Source organism: Ahaetulla prasina, chromosome 3 (genome assembly GCF_028640845.1).
Source record: "Ahaetulla prasina isolate Xishuangbanna chromosome 3, ASM2864084v1, whole genome shotgun sequence".
Classification (NCBI taxonomy): Eukaryota; Metazoa; Chordata; class Lepidosauria; order Squamata; family Colubridae; genus Ahaetulla; species Ahaetulla prasina.
The window spans coordinates 122,329,739-122,345,735 of NC_080541.1; the positions used below are offsets into that span (position 1 = coordinate 122,329,739).

Genomic DNA, 15,997 nt, shown 5'->3' on the forward strand with positions numbered 1-15,997 from the left:
ATTTATTAATTTATATCCTGCTTTTCACTCTTAAACTGGTGATCCAAACAATTAGTCACTTCTTGACTTGTATTCTGCTGACCAGCAGGACTTTTAATGTCATCTGTATTTTATACAGATCCAGTTGTTTTTCTTTCCTGTGTTTATGATAGATATAAAAGACAGAGGAAGGACTTGAACAGCTTTCTTGAATGTCAAACCTAGAAAATTTTAGCCTCAAGTAGAAAGATGTTATCTTGGCCCCAGATTTATCCTTTGAAAAAAAGATCTAAGTTCCTCTATCTAAGTTCCTCTAACTAACTTGGCAGAGTTCCTACACCAGAAGTACTGAAAATGTAAGATCTGCTCCTCTACAGTATCAAGTTTTTTTCAATGTACAATCTGTCTGGGCTATAACCTCTATTTCAATAATATTTTTGCGGTGCAAGGTTCAAAAAATGCCAAGGTACTTATTCAACCCTACGAAAATCAAGGCTGTCATATTCTGGCATTTCCTCTATAAAACACATTCGCTGCAGACTGTGACTCTTTTAGAGAATCTTCAGCAGCGTTTTAAGAGCAAAGTCAATGGCAGAGTTCCTGCTTTCCACTAAGAAAGTTCCAGGTTGAAGCTGTGGCTACTCCTGATACAGACTTCATAGTGGAAGCCTTAATAATCGTTATAGGTCACAAAATTGAGTTAGATGGAATAGGGTTTGAATAAAGCTTTTCCCATGTCCCTACATGCAACTGAATGGTATTTATAGAAGAAAAATAGAATGGTCTGCTTTACTAATAGACATATGTACTGCAATACATATGTATTGCAGTATACATATAGAGAAATTAATAATGCCGGTATTTCGCAGAAAGCATGTGTTTTATTTCCTACACAGCTTTATAAAGCCACCGCCCTTTGTAGAATATGAGGAACTGAACATATTTAATGGCAATTTTTCTTAAATTTCTTTTGGGCATTGGTTTAATAAGATTTTTTAAATATAATACTTCTGTGAATAAGAAAAATCTCCAATTGTAGCTCTAAAAGGTTTCTGGAAATAAAATATAGTTCAAAGTAAGAGGATTTGAAGACTCCACACTTCCCAAAGTTTCTCTGATTGATAACCATTTCAAACCCTGACCTGCCATCCATTCTGGTTCCTTATAGCCAATATATTTCCTGCCTATTCCCATCCATTTCCCACTCAACACTCCTGTCAATCAGGAAACAAGAAAGCCATTGATCATGTCTGCTTCCTCTACACTATTTGTTACAAAGAAGAACGCTTAATGTGACATTTCCCTAGAGAACATTTAGCATGATCTTAAGTCTGAAAGTTTGAAGTTGTACACCTACACAGGGTGTGGGAGTGGTGCACAGGCTGGAAGTCCATCTGCACCAAACGCACTTGAGTCACATCGACACCAGTCCTCAATGACATCTCCACTGCTTGAGCACCACAGGGAACTCATGGTGGCCTCTTGCAGCAACTAGAAGGAGAGAAAGAAAAGCACAGAAGGAAATAAGGAATATGTGAAAAAATCCACACCAAGATCAGTCCTGAAACTTACTCTTCGTCTTTATAGAATGAGACCGTCAGCAAGGAATTCCCCCCACCCCCTTCTATTTATTTCTCACTATGATGGTGGGGATACGTCTTACAAGAAAGATTTCTGGTTTGGGCAGTAATGATAGTGTTCTTAGAGGCTTCTTTGGACTATTTTTCCTATTTACTTCAATAATATCAGAATGACTTTACAATCTGAGGGATAGACTGATCAAAAAGGCTAAAAAATAACGAACAGCACAGTCTAAAGAAGAGTTCTAATTATGATCAGTTAAACTTGACAAAGGCTTTTGCCTTTGCACAAAAGTTTCCTTCATTTTTGCTCATACGGTGTGTGAAATATTGCATCATGCTGTTTAACACAACATTGTCAGGAACTGGAGGGGCAAGGCCTGCAGGTATAGCCTCATGCCCTTTACCCGAGTTCAAACGTCCTCCCCTGGTTTATCGATTGAACAAATCACACTTAACATACAGCCACAAACCTCAAAGAAGGATGAGGGCATTGCTTTCTGATTTCACTTCTGGAATAGTTAAATAGGAAGAAAACATTGCCAGCTATTGCATGGAGGCTGGCAGTTCAAGGTGAATAAATAGAAAAATAAAGGAGGACCAAGTCGTTGTGAAATTTGCCATCCACTTTAATTCCCCTGTTTGCACTTTAAATGTTTACAGCATCTGACTCACGTGTATAGGAATAAATTGCTATATAGCAGATCAGTCTCACTGGGCCTATTGCACTTGCTCTAACTTGAGTCATCGCTTTTCCAACACACCTGCTCTCTGCTGCAATTCTTTCCACTTAATGTGTTTATAATACTTTTCCTTACTTTCAATATTGCCACCATACATCACAACGATTTTTAAGTCCTCCCAATATTGTTTCCATATTATTGATAGTATGTGCGGGTTTACCAAAGGCTACATAATTAGTTTTCATTTTTCATTTCATTTCATCATATTTATGAACCCAGACCAATAAAATACAAATACATAATTTAAAACATGGGGAGAGGGGAGGGACAAGAAACAATAAAGAGAAGAGGATCTGACTCAACCTCTGTATCTGAGCAAACACAAATACAGTTATTATATGGGAGACTAGTATATTTGCGTATAGTCTCCATAATACATAATTAGTTCAAAAAATATCTTTCTTCTTTATTTACCACACAGATTTTTAGGTAGTAGACCACTATGGTCCTGCTGTGGTGAATATCAATGTATCCAGGGGGTGGTATTCACTTACCTTTGCTACTGGTTTGCAAATGTGAGCTCGCATGCCTCCTCCACGCACGCGCAGAGCCTTTTACGCATGCGCAGAGGGTAAAAAATGGGATGGGATGATGTCCAGGTGGGTGAGCAGAGCCTCCCTCTGCCGGTGCTACCAGATCGCGCAATCTGAATAGAACCGGCTGAATTTCACCCCTGAATGTATCCGAGAGATTTAGCCATTGTGCTGTACATATGTTCTTTGTATAGACTAGCAGCAGAAAAAGTACACGAGAAGGACAGGAAAGGAAGATTTGGTGCTTAGCAAACATGTCGGAGAAGCTTGGTATTATGGACATGGTTTCACTTCCGGGCTTCTTCTTGTGGATGTGGGGGGGGGGATATTTTTCCAACTCTTGGGGACTTCATTACATCAAGTATTTTGAATAGTCCTGTGAGCTGCTACATACAGTTTTGAAGATTCTGAGCCTATCTCAAAGCGTTATGTACATTTGTATGAATATAGATATTACCAACTGTATTATTTTCTACCCAGGCAGAGAATCTGTGCAAGCAGATGTTCCTATTTAAAATATTTCCATGTTGTCTATACCATGGTTAGAAAACCTGCACATTTTCAGCTGGCCAAACAAATCTCAGAATAAAAAAAAAGGAACGATGTTAAGGAATTACTGCAGTTCTGCAAACAGGATCAGTATACAGGAATACAAGGAGTCTGAGGAGCATTCATAAGTATCCCAATGCTCAATCTTAAATATCTCACATTTGATGCTGTTTTGACTCGTTACGCTTTAAAAAGAAAGCCTGAAATGTCATTGTATGCCTTCCCACATGGCTTTTTCGTCTAACTCTTCTTTTCCCCCCTGCAAACCATCTAATTAATTTCAAAATTTGAGATTCTCAGAAAATGTCATGGCATATTTATTTCTTTTTATCTGGGGCTAAAATGCTTCCTTTCCTCTCTATGAAATCACTCACCTTCTGAGTCTGATTATTGATGACCAACTCATAGATGGGTGCTGCTTTTGTGACTTCTAGGAGGACGGGTTCAGCCACAGCATCTGGGCTAGAGGTCACATGACATAAAGGACAGGAGGATGGGCAGCGGCCCCTGCTTTGGCACTCCATACGCACCCCAGCTGCCATACGTTTGGTCCCGGATTCCGACAAACTGGCAATGTACTCTGGAAAAGTGAGGACCCTGGGATCTCGCTCACGCTCTTCAGATTCATCTGATGGGGAATTACCTGCAACATATACCACTGGATAAAATCAGGAATCAACGGGGAATAAGCAACCAACTTTTATTACAGAGCCCTACAAATCCAAGAAAAAGTAATCCATGTGTAAGCTGATGTGTTTTTCAGATTAGGCTTCACATTATATTTTGAGCTTCTAGTTGTTGTGTTGTTTTGAAATGACAAATTTTCTGTCATGACCTTCACCCTAATTTGGGAACGGTACCTGGTTACCTGGCTAATGATGCTTGTAATCTGTTAGATATCGTTAGTTCACCTTTTTCTGGCATTATTGGAGTTAAGTTTAAAAGTATCAGCATTTTCCTTCCCACCAGAGAGTAAAACATGCATAATTATCTCAGCCTTTCCTCATTTTCCTAACCTTCCAAAATCTTTGTACATCACCAAATTCATTCCTTTTTAAAAAATATCATTAAAAGTATCAGGTTTTTTCCTGATACATTTTGGACAGAAGTCCATAAGCAGTTTATGAACATGTATCATCAATTCAAGATTAAATGGCCAGGGCTATGATGTCATCTCATCCTAAAAGAATATTCTTTGTTGAGAAATTTCTGATTTCTCTTTACTTATCTTTAAAAATTAATTTGTTTTACAAACAGAATACTCCAGATAGTACTCATTCTCTGTAACAGGATTTTCTCATTCTCTGTGGAACTGGATTTTAACATCATATCTTTTTAATGTGATAGCAAACTACACACACTACAAACTACACAGAGGCATGAATTCTTAAATCAAAGATCGTAGAGACACAACAATCCTCAAATAGACCTCATCTTTTCTGGACATATTTCCAGTTTAGTTCCTGTTCACACATGCAATTAAATCTGCATTTCCCACCATCTGGTCAGAGTTGAAGAAGCTTCTTGGAGGAGAAGTGAAACATTTTCAAAGGAAAACCAGAAATTCCAGTTGCCTCTTGAAAAAGCACCTTTGGGACAACCATGACCTGGATGACTGAGACTCTCCATAGACATGCAGTTGAATCCTTCCCAATTGGCAAGAAAGCAAAATATGAAAGTTAGAGATCAAAAGGGATAAATTCCACACCCATTGTTCTGGCCAGCCTGAGAAAGAGAAAAGTTGTGAAGATTGAATAATATCTGCTGCAACCACCTGCATCCAATAAGCACAGAAATGTTTCTGATGTGCTTTGTTCTTACAGAGATGTACTTTAAAACGATGACCAATGCACAGATCTGCTTTTAAAGTGAACTCTGGTGGAAAGCCAGAAAAACTGGGGAGATATGATGGAATATAGTCGGCTGGATTCCAGGAGGGAGGGGGCACTTTCCAAGAATAAGAGAAAACTCAGTCCAGATATTTAGTGTTATGTATTAACAGTTGTGCCTTTAAATATTTGAGCGGGAAATCAGCACGTTGCTGATTGGACGAAGCCTCCAGCAGAACTGTATAAAAGGAGAGGTTTTTGCCCCAGCCTGTTGCTGGGTTCACCCTATATTAAAGAGCTGTTGTCACTACCCTGGTCTCCAGCCTCGTTACTTCCCGAACTTAACATTGGCGACGAAGGTGGGATCTCGAGGCTAAGGAGAACCAGAACCGAGCTGAAGCACGCTAGTCCCGAACCCAGCAAACTCAGGGCAGAAACGCGGAAATGGCAAACACGCCACCCGCACCGTACAACCCGGGCAAGGAGAAATGGGGAACATATATGACCCGTTTCGAAAGCTTTCTAGAAGCCAACGAATTACAGGGGATCCCTGATAACCGCAAGCGGGCTTACTTCCTAAGCCATTGCGGGCCGGAGGTAATCGAGATTGCGGAAGCCCTGGCAGAGCCAACGCCGATACAATCGGTATCGTGGCCGACTCTGCAGACTTTGCTGAAGAACCATTTCGCACCGACGCCGTCCAAATACGTGCAGCGGTTTGAATTCGGAGAACGTAGACAGATGGAGGGCGAGTCCATCGGTGACTACATGGCCGCTTTAAGAAGAGCGTCCAAGGACTGCGGATACCGAGACTTAGACGAAGTGCTACTCGAGCAACTCATCCGAGGGGTCAAAGACATCCGCCTACGGCGACGACTGCTAGCCAGGAGCAACCTGACACTAGCCACCGCTCTGGACGAGGCCAGAGCACACGAAATGTCTACTAAAGCAGCAGAGACTCTGCAAAAGCCTCTTCAATCCAAGGCGGCGCAAAGCCAGCGCCAGTACACCAGGAGGAGATTCAGTCCGAATCCGAAGGTGAGGCGAGGATGAGGAAGGGTCTGCCGGACCGAAACGCGACACTGAGGACCGTGGCGAGTGCGGAAGCTGCGGAGGGCAGCATCAGCGCCAACGCTGCAGGTTTAAAGACGCAACATGCGGCGGTGTGGGAAGAAAGGACACTTAGCTCAGGTTTGCAGAGCGCCCAACCTTCCGCCGAAAATTCAAATCGGCCAATCAAAACGCTGAACCGGAAAGGCGGCCCGCGATTGGTTCAAACAAGAAAGGCGCGAAGTCTAACCAAACGACTGTCATTATATGTCGCGCCTCAACCAACGTGGAAAAGAAGATTTTCACAAAGCCCAAGATCGAGGGAGTACGGTGCAGGCTTGAAGTGGACACGGGATCAGCGATCACCATCATGTCCTGGGACACCCTGGCGAAGTCGCTGCCGTCCGTCAAGCGCCATCTGCAAGCACAGCGGCTACGAGTGCACGACTACCAGGGGAATCGCATCCCTGTTCGAGGGACCACCTCCGTCCGAGTCGAGTACGGCCCTCACAAGAAGACCCTGCCCATCACGATCGTCGAAGGAACTCTGCCCAGTCTGTTGGGACTAGACTGGTTTCGTGCCCTGGGCATGGGAGTGACTGGCATCTACAGAAGTGACTGCAATTTGAAAGACATTCTCTTTAACGAGTTCAAGATGTCTTCAAGGACTGCCTGGGCAAGTACAAGGGGACCCCTATTTCCTTCAACTTAGACCCCAGGTAGCCCCATTAGGCTTAAGGCGAGGAGAGTCCTTTGCCCTAAAACCAAAATTGATAAGGAGCTGGACAAGCTCATAAATCAGGGGTTTTGGTGCCAGTCGATCACGCAAAGTGGGAGACGCCAATCGTCACCCCATCAAATCGGACGGGTCAATTAGAATTTGCGCTGACTACAAGGCGACGCTTAACAAAGCCTTACAGAAAAGCGCGTACCGGTTCCGTGGTGCAACATTTATTGCACTCCTTGGGGCAAGGGCAAGTCTTTGCAAAGTTAGACTTGGCCCAAGCCTACCAACAACTGCCAGTAGACGCCCGCACAGCGAAGCCCAAGCGATTGTGACGCACAGGGGGCATTCAAGTGCACCGATTGCAATTTGGGGTTAGTGTGGCACCAGGGCTGTTCCAAAACCTGATGGAACGACTACTGCAAGGGCTCCCAGGGTAGTTCCCTACTGATGATGTCCTAATTTCAGGGGAAAACATGGAGGAATTGGGGGAGCGGTTAAGAAAGGCCTTGAGCATTTTCCGGACAGCCGGATTAAAAGTCAAGACAAATAAATGTCAGATAGGGGTCGAATCGGTCGATTTCTTGGGCTACCGGATAGACAAGAAAGGAATTCACCCTACTGAGAGCAAGTTAAGGCAATTAGGAAGGCTCCAGCGCCCAAAAACAAAGCAGAGCTGCAGGCATTCCTGGGATTGGTTAATTTTACGCGGTCTTTTGAAGAACAAAGCAACTGCTATGGAACCGCTGCATAGGCTCTTAGGAAAAATACTGTTTGGTCTTGGGGAAAGTCAGAAAATAGGGCTTTTGAAGCAGTAAAGAACCTGCTCTCAAGTGATAGCCTGCTCATCCAATATCACGACTCACTACCCCTAGTGCTGGTTTGCGATGCGTCCCTTATGGGGTGGGGCTGTACTCAGCCATAGACTTCAAACGGCACAGAAGCCCCTATAGCGTTCTACTCTAGAACGATGTCCTCCCCAGAGAGGAACTACAGCCAATTAGACAAAGAAGCATTAGCCATTGTATCAGGGGTCAAAAATTCCATGAGTATGTCTTTGGGCGGAATTTTGAAATCGTGACTGACCACAGACCGTTACTGGGATTACTGGCTGGCGATCGCCAACGCCTGTGGCACTTTCGCCACGCTTGACTCGATGGACTATATTTTAGCCGCTTACTCATACAAGCTGCAGCATCGACCGGGAAAGAAGTGGGGCATGCAGACGCATTGAGCCGATGCCCACTGCCAGGGCGATCAAGACCCCACTCCGGGACACCCATCCTCCTTATTGACTCGTTGGACTCTGGCCCAGTCACATCAAAGGAAGTGGCTCGGCATCATACCGACATTGTGTTAAGGACTGTACTCGGTTGGGTACAGAGAGGGTGGCCGCTGCGCCGGGCGAACGGTTCAAAGAATTTGTTAAGAAACGTGATGAGCTCTCGGCTCAAGGGGTGCCTGTTATGGGGTGATCGTGTAATAATTCCTGTTAAGTTAAGGGCAAGGTATTGGACCTCCTCCACGAGGTCACCCAGGCATCGTGAGGATGAAGGGGTTAGCTAGAAGCTATGTATGGTGGCCACTCATGGACGCAGAGATTGCTGAGAGGGTAGAGAAATGCCAAGCTTGCCAAGAGTCCAGACCGCTACCCCCAACAGCCCCAGTCAGAGAATGGGAAAAGCCCCAAGGGCCTTGGTCAAGAATCCACATTGACTTTGCTGGCCCCTTTCACGGTCAAACGTTCTTAGTGGTGGTGGACGCATTTTCCAAATGGTTAGAAATCATACTTATGAAGTCCACCACAGCCGAAGCAGTAATCGCAACCCTGCGCCACCTATTCGCAACTCACGGGTTGCCGGACACTCTGGTGTCCGACAATGGGCCCCAATTCACGGCAGCCCAGTTTGAAGAGTACCTGGCAGAGGAAGGCATCCGACATGCCCTCTCTGCACCTTTCCACCCTGCGTCGAATGGCCTTGCAGAGCGTTCCGTCCGGAGCGCTAAGGAGGCATTGTCCAGGCTCAAGCCAGGTGACTGGCAAACAAAATAGACTTTTCCTAGCCGTCCAGCACAGAACCCCAAGCACAGCCACGGGAAAAGCCCAGCTGAATTGCTAATGGGACGAAAACTCCGGTGCCCACTTGACGTTTGAACCCCATTACACACCCGAGGGTTACAAGGGGAGCTAGAAAAACAAGGAAATGAGCATAGGCGACCGGGTGTGGGCCGAAACTATGGGGACGGCCCGAGTTGGGTCGCCGGACAAGTAACAAAAGTAACAGGGCCAAAATCGTGCGTGGTAGAGCTACCAGACAACCGAATGTGGCGGCGCCACATAGATCAGTTAAGGAAACGAATAACTGACCAAACCAAACCAACAGAGACAGGTAATGACCAATACCACTTTGAATCCACAGCCGACAATGACCGGGAGGCGCAAGACTTAGCTGAGGTCCCAGAGTTCCAGCGACGCCATCAGGTCCCCGAGGAAAACAGCAAGGAAAATTCAAAATTAATCCAAGGCGGATGGCCAAGAAAAGAGTCGGCCAATAATCCAGAGCCCGATGGCCAGAGAAAGAGCTGGGAGGAAAACAGCCCCTCCGACCAGCTCAAACACCACCCAGAACTGAACCGCAGGTCAGAAAGAACTAGGAGACGCCCAGGTTATTTGCGTGACTACGTGAAAAATAACATGTAAATAAATATGTAAATAAGACCAAGTGTTTTCTGGGAGGAGGAGTGTTATGTATTAACAGTTGTGCCTTTAAATATTTGAGCGGAAATCAGCACGTTGCTGATTGGTGAAACCTCAACAGAACTGTATAAAAGGAGAGGTTTTTGCCCCAGCCTGTTGCTGGGTTCACCCTATATTAAAGAGCTGTTGTCACTACCCTGGTCTCCAGCCTCGTTACTTCCCGAACTTAACATTTTGTGTGAGAGAAAGAGGGTGAAGACAGCCCCTCCCAAACAGTTCTCAGATAATATGGTAGATGCAGATCGTAAAGTGCTTAGTCTGACCAAGATTCTATCAATAAAGAAATGTTAAGGAACTCAGTTTGAAACAAGGATCTCATTCTTTGGGTGTGACAGGAACAGAGATGGTATTCAGCAGGTTCTGAGCAGTTCTGGAGAACCGGTAGTGAAAATTTTGAGTATTTCAGAGAACCGGTAAATACCACCTCTGACTGGCCCCACCCCCATCTATTCTCTGCCTCCTGAGTCCCAGCTGATCGGGAGGAAATGGGGATTTTGCAGTAACCTTCCCCTGTCATCCACCAAGCCATGCCCACCAAGCCACACCATGCCCACAGAACTGGTAGTAAAAATTTTTGAATCCCACCATAGGACAGGAGCCTTCTGTGCAAGCCAAATGTATAAAGAACTAATGCACAAATATTCTAAATGACCCAAATTTAGATTATATAAAATTTGCTCATGAGTGGAAGGTGTTAAAGAAGCCAAAGATTTGGAGGAAAAACCATCTGAACTTGCTTATTAGCTGGAGAGGAACCTAAAGTGAAGCAGGGCATGGTCTGTAGAAGTGTGCTGAAGAGAAAGACAAGATGCTCCGGGAGCTGTCTACCTAATGTAGATGACCTTGATGGAAGTCAAAGAAGACGGAAAGTGACAGGATTATCAGTAAAAAAAAAAAAAAGTCAGCTGCCAGCCTGACTCTCAGAGGGAATCTGTAAGGCCTCAATTTCATGAAAGAACCATGGCAAGCTGAAGCCTTGCTGGCTTTTGCTGACTAGCAAGATAGCATTTGTGAGGGGAATCGCTAATGGATGCTGGATCCAAGTCAGTGTAATCTCCCCTGACCAAAGGAGAGATCGCCGATATTGTTTTTGTGACTTCAGACAGCTATTCCTCATGAGTAGACAATATAAACTGCTATTTTTATGATTAATTTATATATGCAGAGGCTGAGAGTTGGGACTATGTGGAACACACTCTTGCAAAGCAGCCTTGACTGAGCCTTTTATCTTAATCACTTTTTTTGGATTTTTTTATTTTTCCACATTAAAGAAATTAAGATGCTTCAGACTGGCAAGGTTTTACTGTATTCATCAGGTGAGTGTCTGCCTGTTTAAAAGATGATGATCTAAATTTGACTTTAAAAGTTTTAAAAAATGTATGTTTTTTTTGGACTATGCAGCAAAAAGGTGCTTAGTAGATTGGTTTTGGAAAGTTAATAACAGTTTAAGAGTCCAAGGGATTTGGGATTATCGTTCTGAATTATTTAGAAGATATATTCTAATGGGAAAATGGAGATTGCTTTTTTTTTTAATGGTAAGGAGATCTTGAAGGCTGGATACTAGAGCTAGAGGAGAAAAAAATGGAGCAGAAATCCTTAGTGCAAACTTTTGAATACTTTTCACCCAAGTTTTTGGAGAGAATGGATCAAATGCTTGACAAAACTGACAGACCATATTCTAATGAAGATTACGCTTTATTTAGAGATTGTGCTGTTAAAATTGTTTATACCTCCTGGGATGAATCAGGAAGTTACTTCTTTTTTTTTTGTCCTTCTCCTTTTCTCTTTGTTTTTCCTGTTTCACTCGCATTTGTTTTTGTATTTTCCTTTTTATTTTTTGTAGTTTCTATTGATTTTTATTCTTTTTATTTAGATTTTTTTAATAAAGTTATTTGGGAAAAAAAACCCTGTAAGCCCTTAGTTAATTGTCAATTAGAAAGCTGGTAGAGACTAGAAATAGAACAATGCACTCAACATGATCAAGTAGTGAAAAAGGAAACACTTAATATTCAGAAATACGGGGAAAAAATTCATTCTCCAGTTCAGAATGGCAAAAAAACCACAGTTTGCTAAGGAACATGACTTGGAAATCAAAACTCAGTAATAAAGATGGAAAAAAATGAAACAAAATTTTGCACTGAGTTTCCATCAAATCTTGAGAAGCAACAGAAAGCCCCCATCATAGTGACATTTGAAATAAAAATGGAATTTCTTTTCAATATTAACCACCATAACAGAATTAGAAAAGTATTTTATGCAACTTTGATAGAATCTAAGAAGGATTCAGCAGTATAAGTAAGTTAATTTAATGTCCTAAAAATTCATGTTAAGAATATAATGCTAAGGGTAACTGGCATCCCAGGTGCAACAATTACACTATTTCTACTAGCCTTTTCACATTCCTGGGCAGTTCTAAGTATTTCAAAAAACAAGATTATATAAAGAGATTATAGTTGAACTTTCTAAATTCTTGATTAAAAAGCAATCATAGGAGATAGGAGAGGTATTTTTATGGAGTTTTCATATACATTTTATGGATTCTTTCCTGGAAAAAAAAAAGCAAGAAGCAAAGACTACAAATAGGTAGACTGACTTTAATGTGTAAGAGGCAAAATGGTGTTCCTCTATACCAGATTTTTATTATTTTTAAACAGTTCATAAATAATCTGAGTAGCAATATGACCAAAATTTATGGACTTTCAAGCATTTTCAAAGCAACCTCTTTAAACTAGATAAATGGCAAATATAATGCAGTAAAAGTAGTCTCTGTTTAGCAACTGCCTCATTTAGCGAAGATGATGATGAAAATATAACTTTATGGCCAATCTTGCATTTATGGGCTTTGCAAATCTGTAAAGCAAATAAAAGCTGAAATCACATAACCACAAATGCCATTTAGTGACTGTGTGACTTAACAAAAAAGCTGCAGGTACCAATTGTGGTTGCTAAACAAAGGCTACCTGTAGTACCATCTGAGTTAAGAATCTTAAGTTGATTTGATTATTGCTGACCCCTGTAGTAATCTTCAAATAAGCATCCTAAACAGAGGAAGACTGCTCTCTAGCTTTGCTGGCTGAGGAATTTTGGGAGTTGAAGTCTACAAGTCTTAAAGTTGCCAAGGTTGGAGACCCCTGCTCTAGAAGCCAGAAAGAATTGGGAGCAGAAGATATAGAGTATTGGAAGATACTCCTAAGGCATTCAACTCTTGACCCTGCAGTCCACAGTCACCACCAAATCCTTAACAACTGCACTTCCACTATTTAAGATCAGTCCAACAGAACTGAGCGTTTGCTCAAGCTGCATTAGGCACTCATATTGGAATTCTACTCAAGAAGAGGAGCAATACAACAAATATCAGGATCAAATCCCCCAGTACTTTCTAGTAATAGAAGGGTATCCAGGAAATATTTAAATTCAGTTGGCTAAAAATTTATAGTGCAACAGCTTCAATAAAGTTGCTGTTAGCTTAGTGACAGTTCTTCTCCAGCTCAGTGTACAACCTTCTGACTACAGTCACAGCTAAAGCTTCTTCATCTGATTCAAAAGACCAGACATGGATTGGATAAGCTCTATGTGCAAAATCTGGGGTGGGCTGAATGCTAACCTGGCCACTGTTTTCCAAAAATTAACTAGATATATGGTGAAGAAGTGACTATGGCTAAGACAATAACTTAATTTGATTGGATGGCAATTAAGTTTACTTTGATGAATCAAACCTAATTAACACAGTTAATATGATTACACTCCATTTAGTAATATCTCCCAGCTTCTCTCACATTAAAAGTTCTTTAAATGATCGGTAGGCCCTAATGGCACTTCAATTAAGCCACTACTATGAAACAATAATAGCTTTGAATGATTTATGTCAATGCTTCACAGAAATAATTCAAATTCTGCCAGAAATTTACACCTGCTTTTAATGAAGCAAGTCGTACTAATTTCCAGGTCAGAAAGTGAAAAGAAAACAAAGATTTCAATAGAAAAGCCTGCTAATAATCTAGTGAACGCTAGATGGTGCTCTGAAGTCACAGAACACACCAAGTCTGAAATCTTTTATCAGATGTCTAATGGGAGATATGCATGCATGTTGCAGTTACAGCAATGATCCATAGAATCTGAGTTAATAACTAAGGGACTATAAGTATGCACTCTAGGCAGAAAAAAAAAGAGTATTCAGAGGTTCCATAACTACTAACTGTGTATTCTTCTACAGAGCAGAGGGTTGGATTTAATAAACTAAGTTAACAATTCTCAAGAATTCTGCACTAAAAGTGTTACATAAATGGACTAATTTCAGTTCCAAACAGTATTTTTCCATTCTCTGTTGAAGCCCCATAATACTTTGAAATGATATTATACATCTGTGTTTTCTGAAATGTACTCCCATGGAAAGAGAAGGCAGCAAAGTCAGCTTCAGCAAGAGCTTTCAGAATCTGCTGGTTATGGTGTGGGTGATCCTATTGTATTATTATTATTTATTTACCCCACATGTGTTTGCTAGCAATGCAGGGCCTATCATCATGTTCACTGTCATCACCAATATGATTATTATAACAGAAGAAAGAACAAGGTAAGGAAGTAATCTTTTCCCCAAATTCCGCCCAGAATTCTTTTTCTACGTTTCAATTAGAAGAGAAACAAAATTGAAAGAAATCTCATCAGACTTCTCTGAGTAACAGATGCTTAGCCATTTGTTCCTGTCTCTGTCTCTCTTATTTTTAAATATCTTTCATCCTCCTTTAGGAATCCATAGAAAAGAGATCCAGTTGCAACCTGGGAGTTAATGAGAAAGATAGAGTCATTATCAGGAAAATGATCTATCCTCAAAAATAGTGCTAGGATCAAGGCTACATTGTTGAAAGGATCTGGGCTAAGACCAACCTGAACTTGACCCTCTGGATAAATGCAGGATGTATTTTGGTAGGGTTTTTATATCAAGTGCAACCCATTGCATTTTTCACAACTACAGAAAAGTTCATAAAATATTAATCCAGAGGGCTCTGAACCTGATATGGTAGATTTCTTAAGCAGATACTTTCTCTTACTAATGTCTATCCTTGGATTTATTCATACAATAGAGGCAAGGAAGGGTGCAGCTCTAGAGATTTGTTATTTACACTCCTTCATGGACATTAAAACAACTATTGCAAGTCAGGTTGATATAGTAGAGAGCATTGCTCTTAGGTATAGTGGTAATCAGAACACAGAGCACAGAGCAATAATACAGAGTGTGTATTATTTAAAGACTGAAGATTTACGAGTTTTTTTTCAAACCCTACTTGCTCCTATGTCAAGTAGTTCCTTCCACTAGTCATCTTCTGGCTTGTAGCAGTTGACAATGCTGCAGTACTGAGAGTGGGTAGGCATACGTCCCTCATCTGTAAGGTACCACTGGTAGAAAGTGTAGGCCTAAAAAAGCCAACTAAAATGCCATTGGTTGGATGTCACAAGTAGCTTAACAGAAATGAGGACACAACTTAAAAGTATGTAGTAAACACAACTTAAACTACCATGGTCTGAATGCACACAGCTATAAGGCTCTGAGGCACAACAGAAAGAGCATTTGTCTACCTACATAAGCCAGTGTTAAATTTCAATAATAGATCCTTAGAGGCCAATATATGTTAGGGAAACGTAACATGGTCCATCAGCACTCTCCAAGAAAAATGGAGAGTGGCTCTAATTTTGTTAGAGAGGAGGAAAATATTAGGAAAACTCAGTTGTTTGCTTGCTTGCTTTAAGAAAGAGAAGGCTTTCATTATGACCACTGCAGGAGCTGAAGCGAAAAGTGGGATCTGAGCCTTTGTGTATGAGAGAAGAAATATAACTTATGCACATCGTAACAAATGTATCTGCACAGTTGCACAACCCACATATTCAGTGCACAGAGACTACTGTGTGTGGTGATTGCTATGTGGAAGGAGGCTTCTGGAACAGGGGAATTTGGAAGATATGTCTTCACTCTGGGATTTTGCCAGCAAAAGGTTCTCTGATGCAAATGGAATAGAAAACGTAAGGACTTTGTGGGTAACTTGTTTGAAGTCAATTATAATAGGTAACCGAATAGTCAGCATTCCAGTTCTACTTTCACATTTTACTTTTGCCCATATTTCCCAACCTACCTCCTTCTCCTTCCCAACCTTCTTACATATCTTGTCCAGATTACAAGACAAAAAGTGCCATATGGTTTACTTGCAGCATTTAAATTGTGCACATTTATGCAAAAATAAACCTGCTTACAAAGGCATGTGT

General features: G+C 41.7%; 1 protein-coding gene across 1 annotated transcript in view; it reads right to left on the minus strand.

Moving 5' to 3' along the window:
• The window catches only part of ASTN1 (astrotactin 1), a 251,664-nt gene that overhangs the window by 19,339 nt on the left and 216,328 nt on the right, over positions 1–15,997 (minus strand). Inside the window, exons 17-18 of the mRNA XM_058177507.1 lie at positions 3,759–4,027; positions 1,337–1,470 (exon numbers count right to left, since the gene is read on the minus strand). Coding sequence (XP_058033490.1) covers positions 1,337–1,470; positions 3,759–4,027 — 403 coding nt within the window. The remainder of the gene's footprint in view (positions 1–1,336; positions 1,471–3,758; positions 4,028–15,997) is intronic.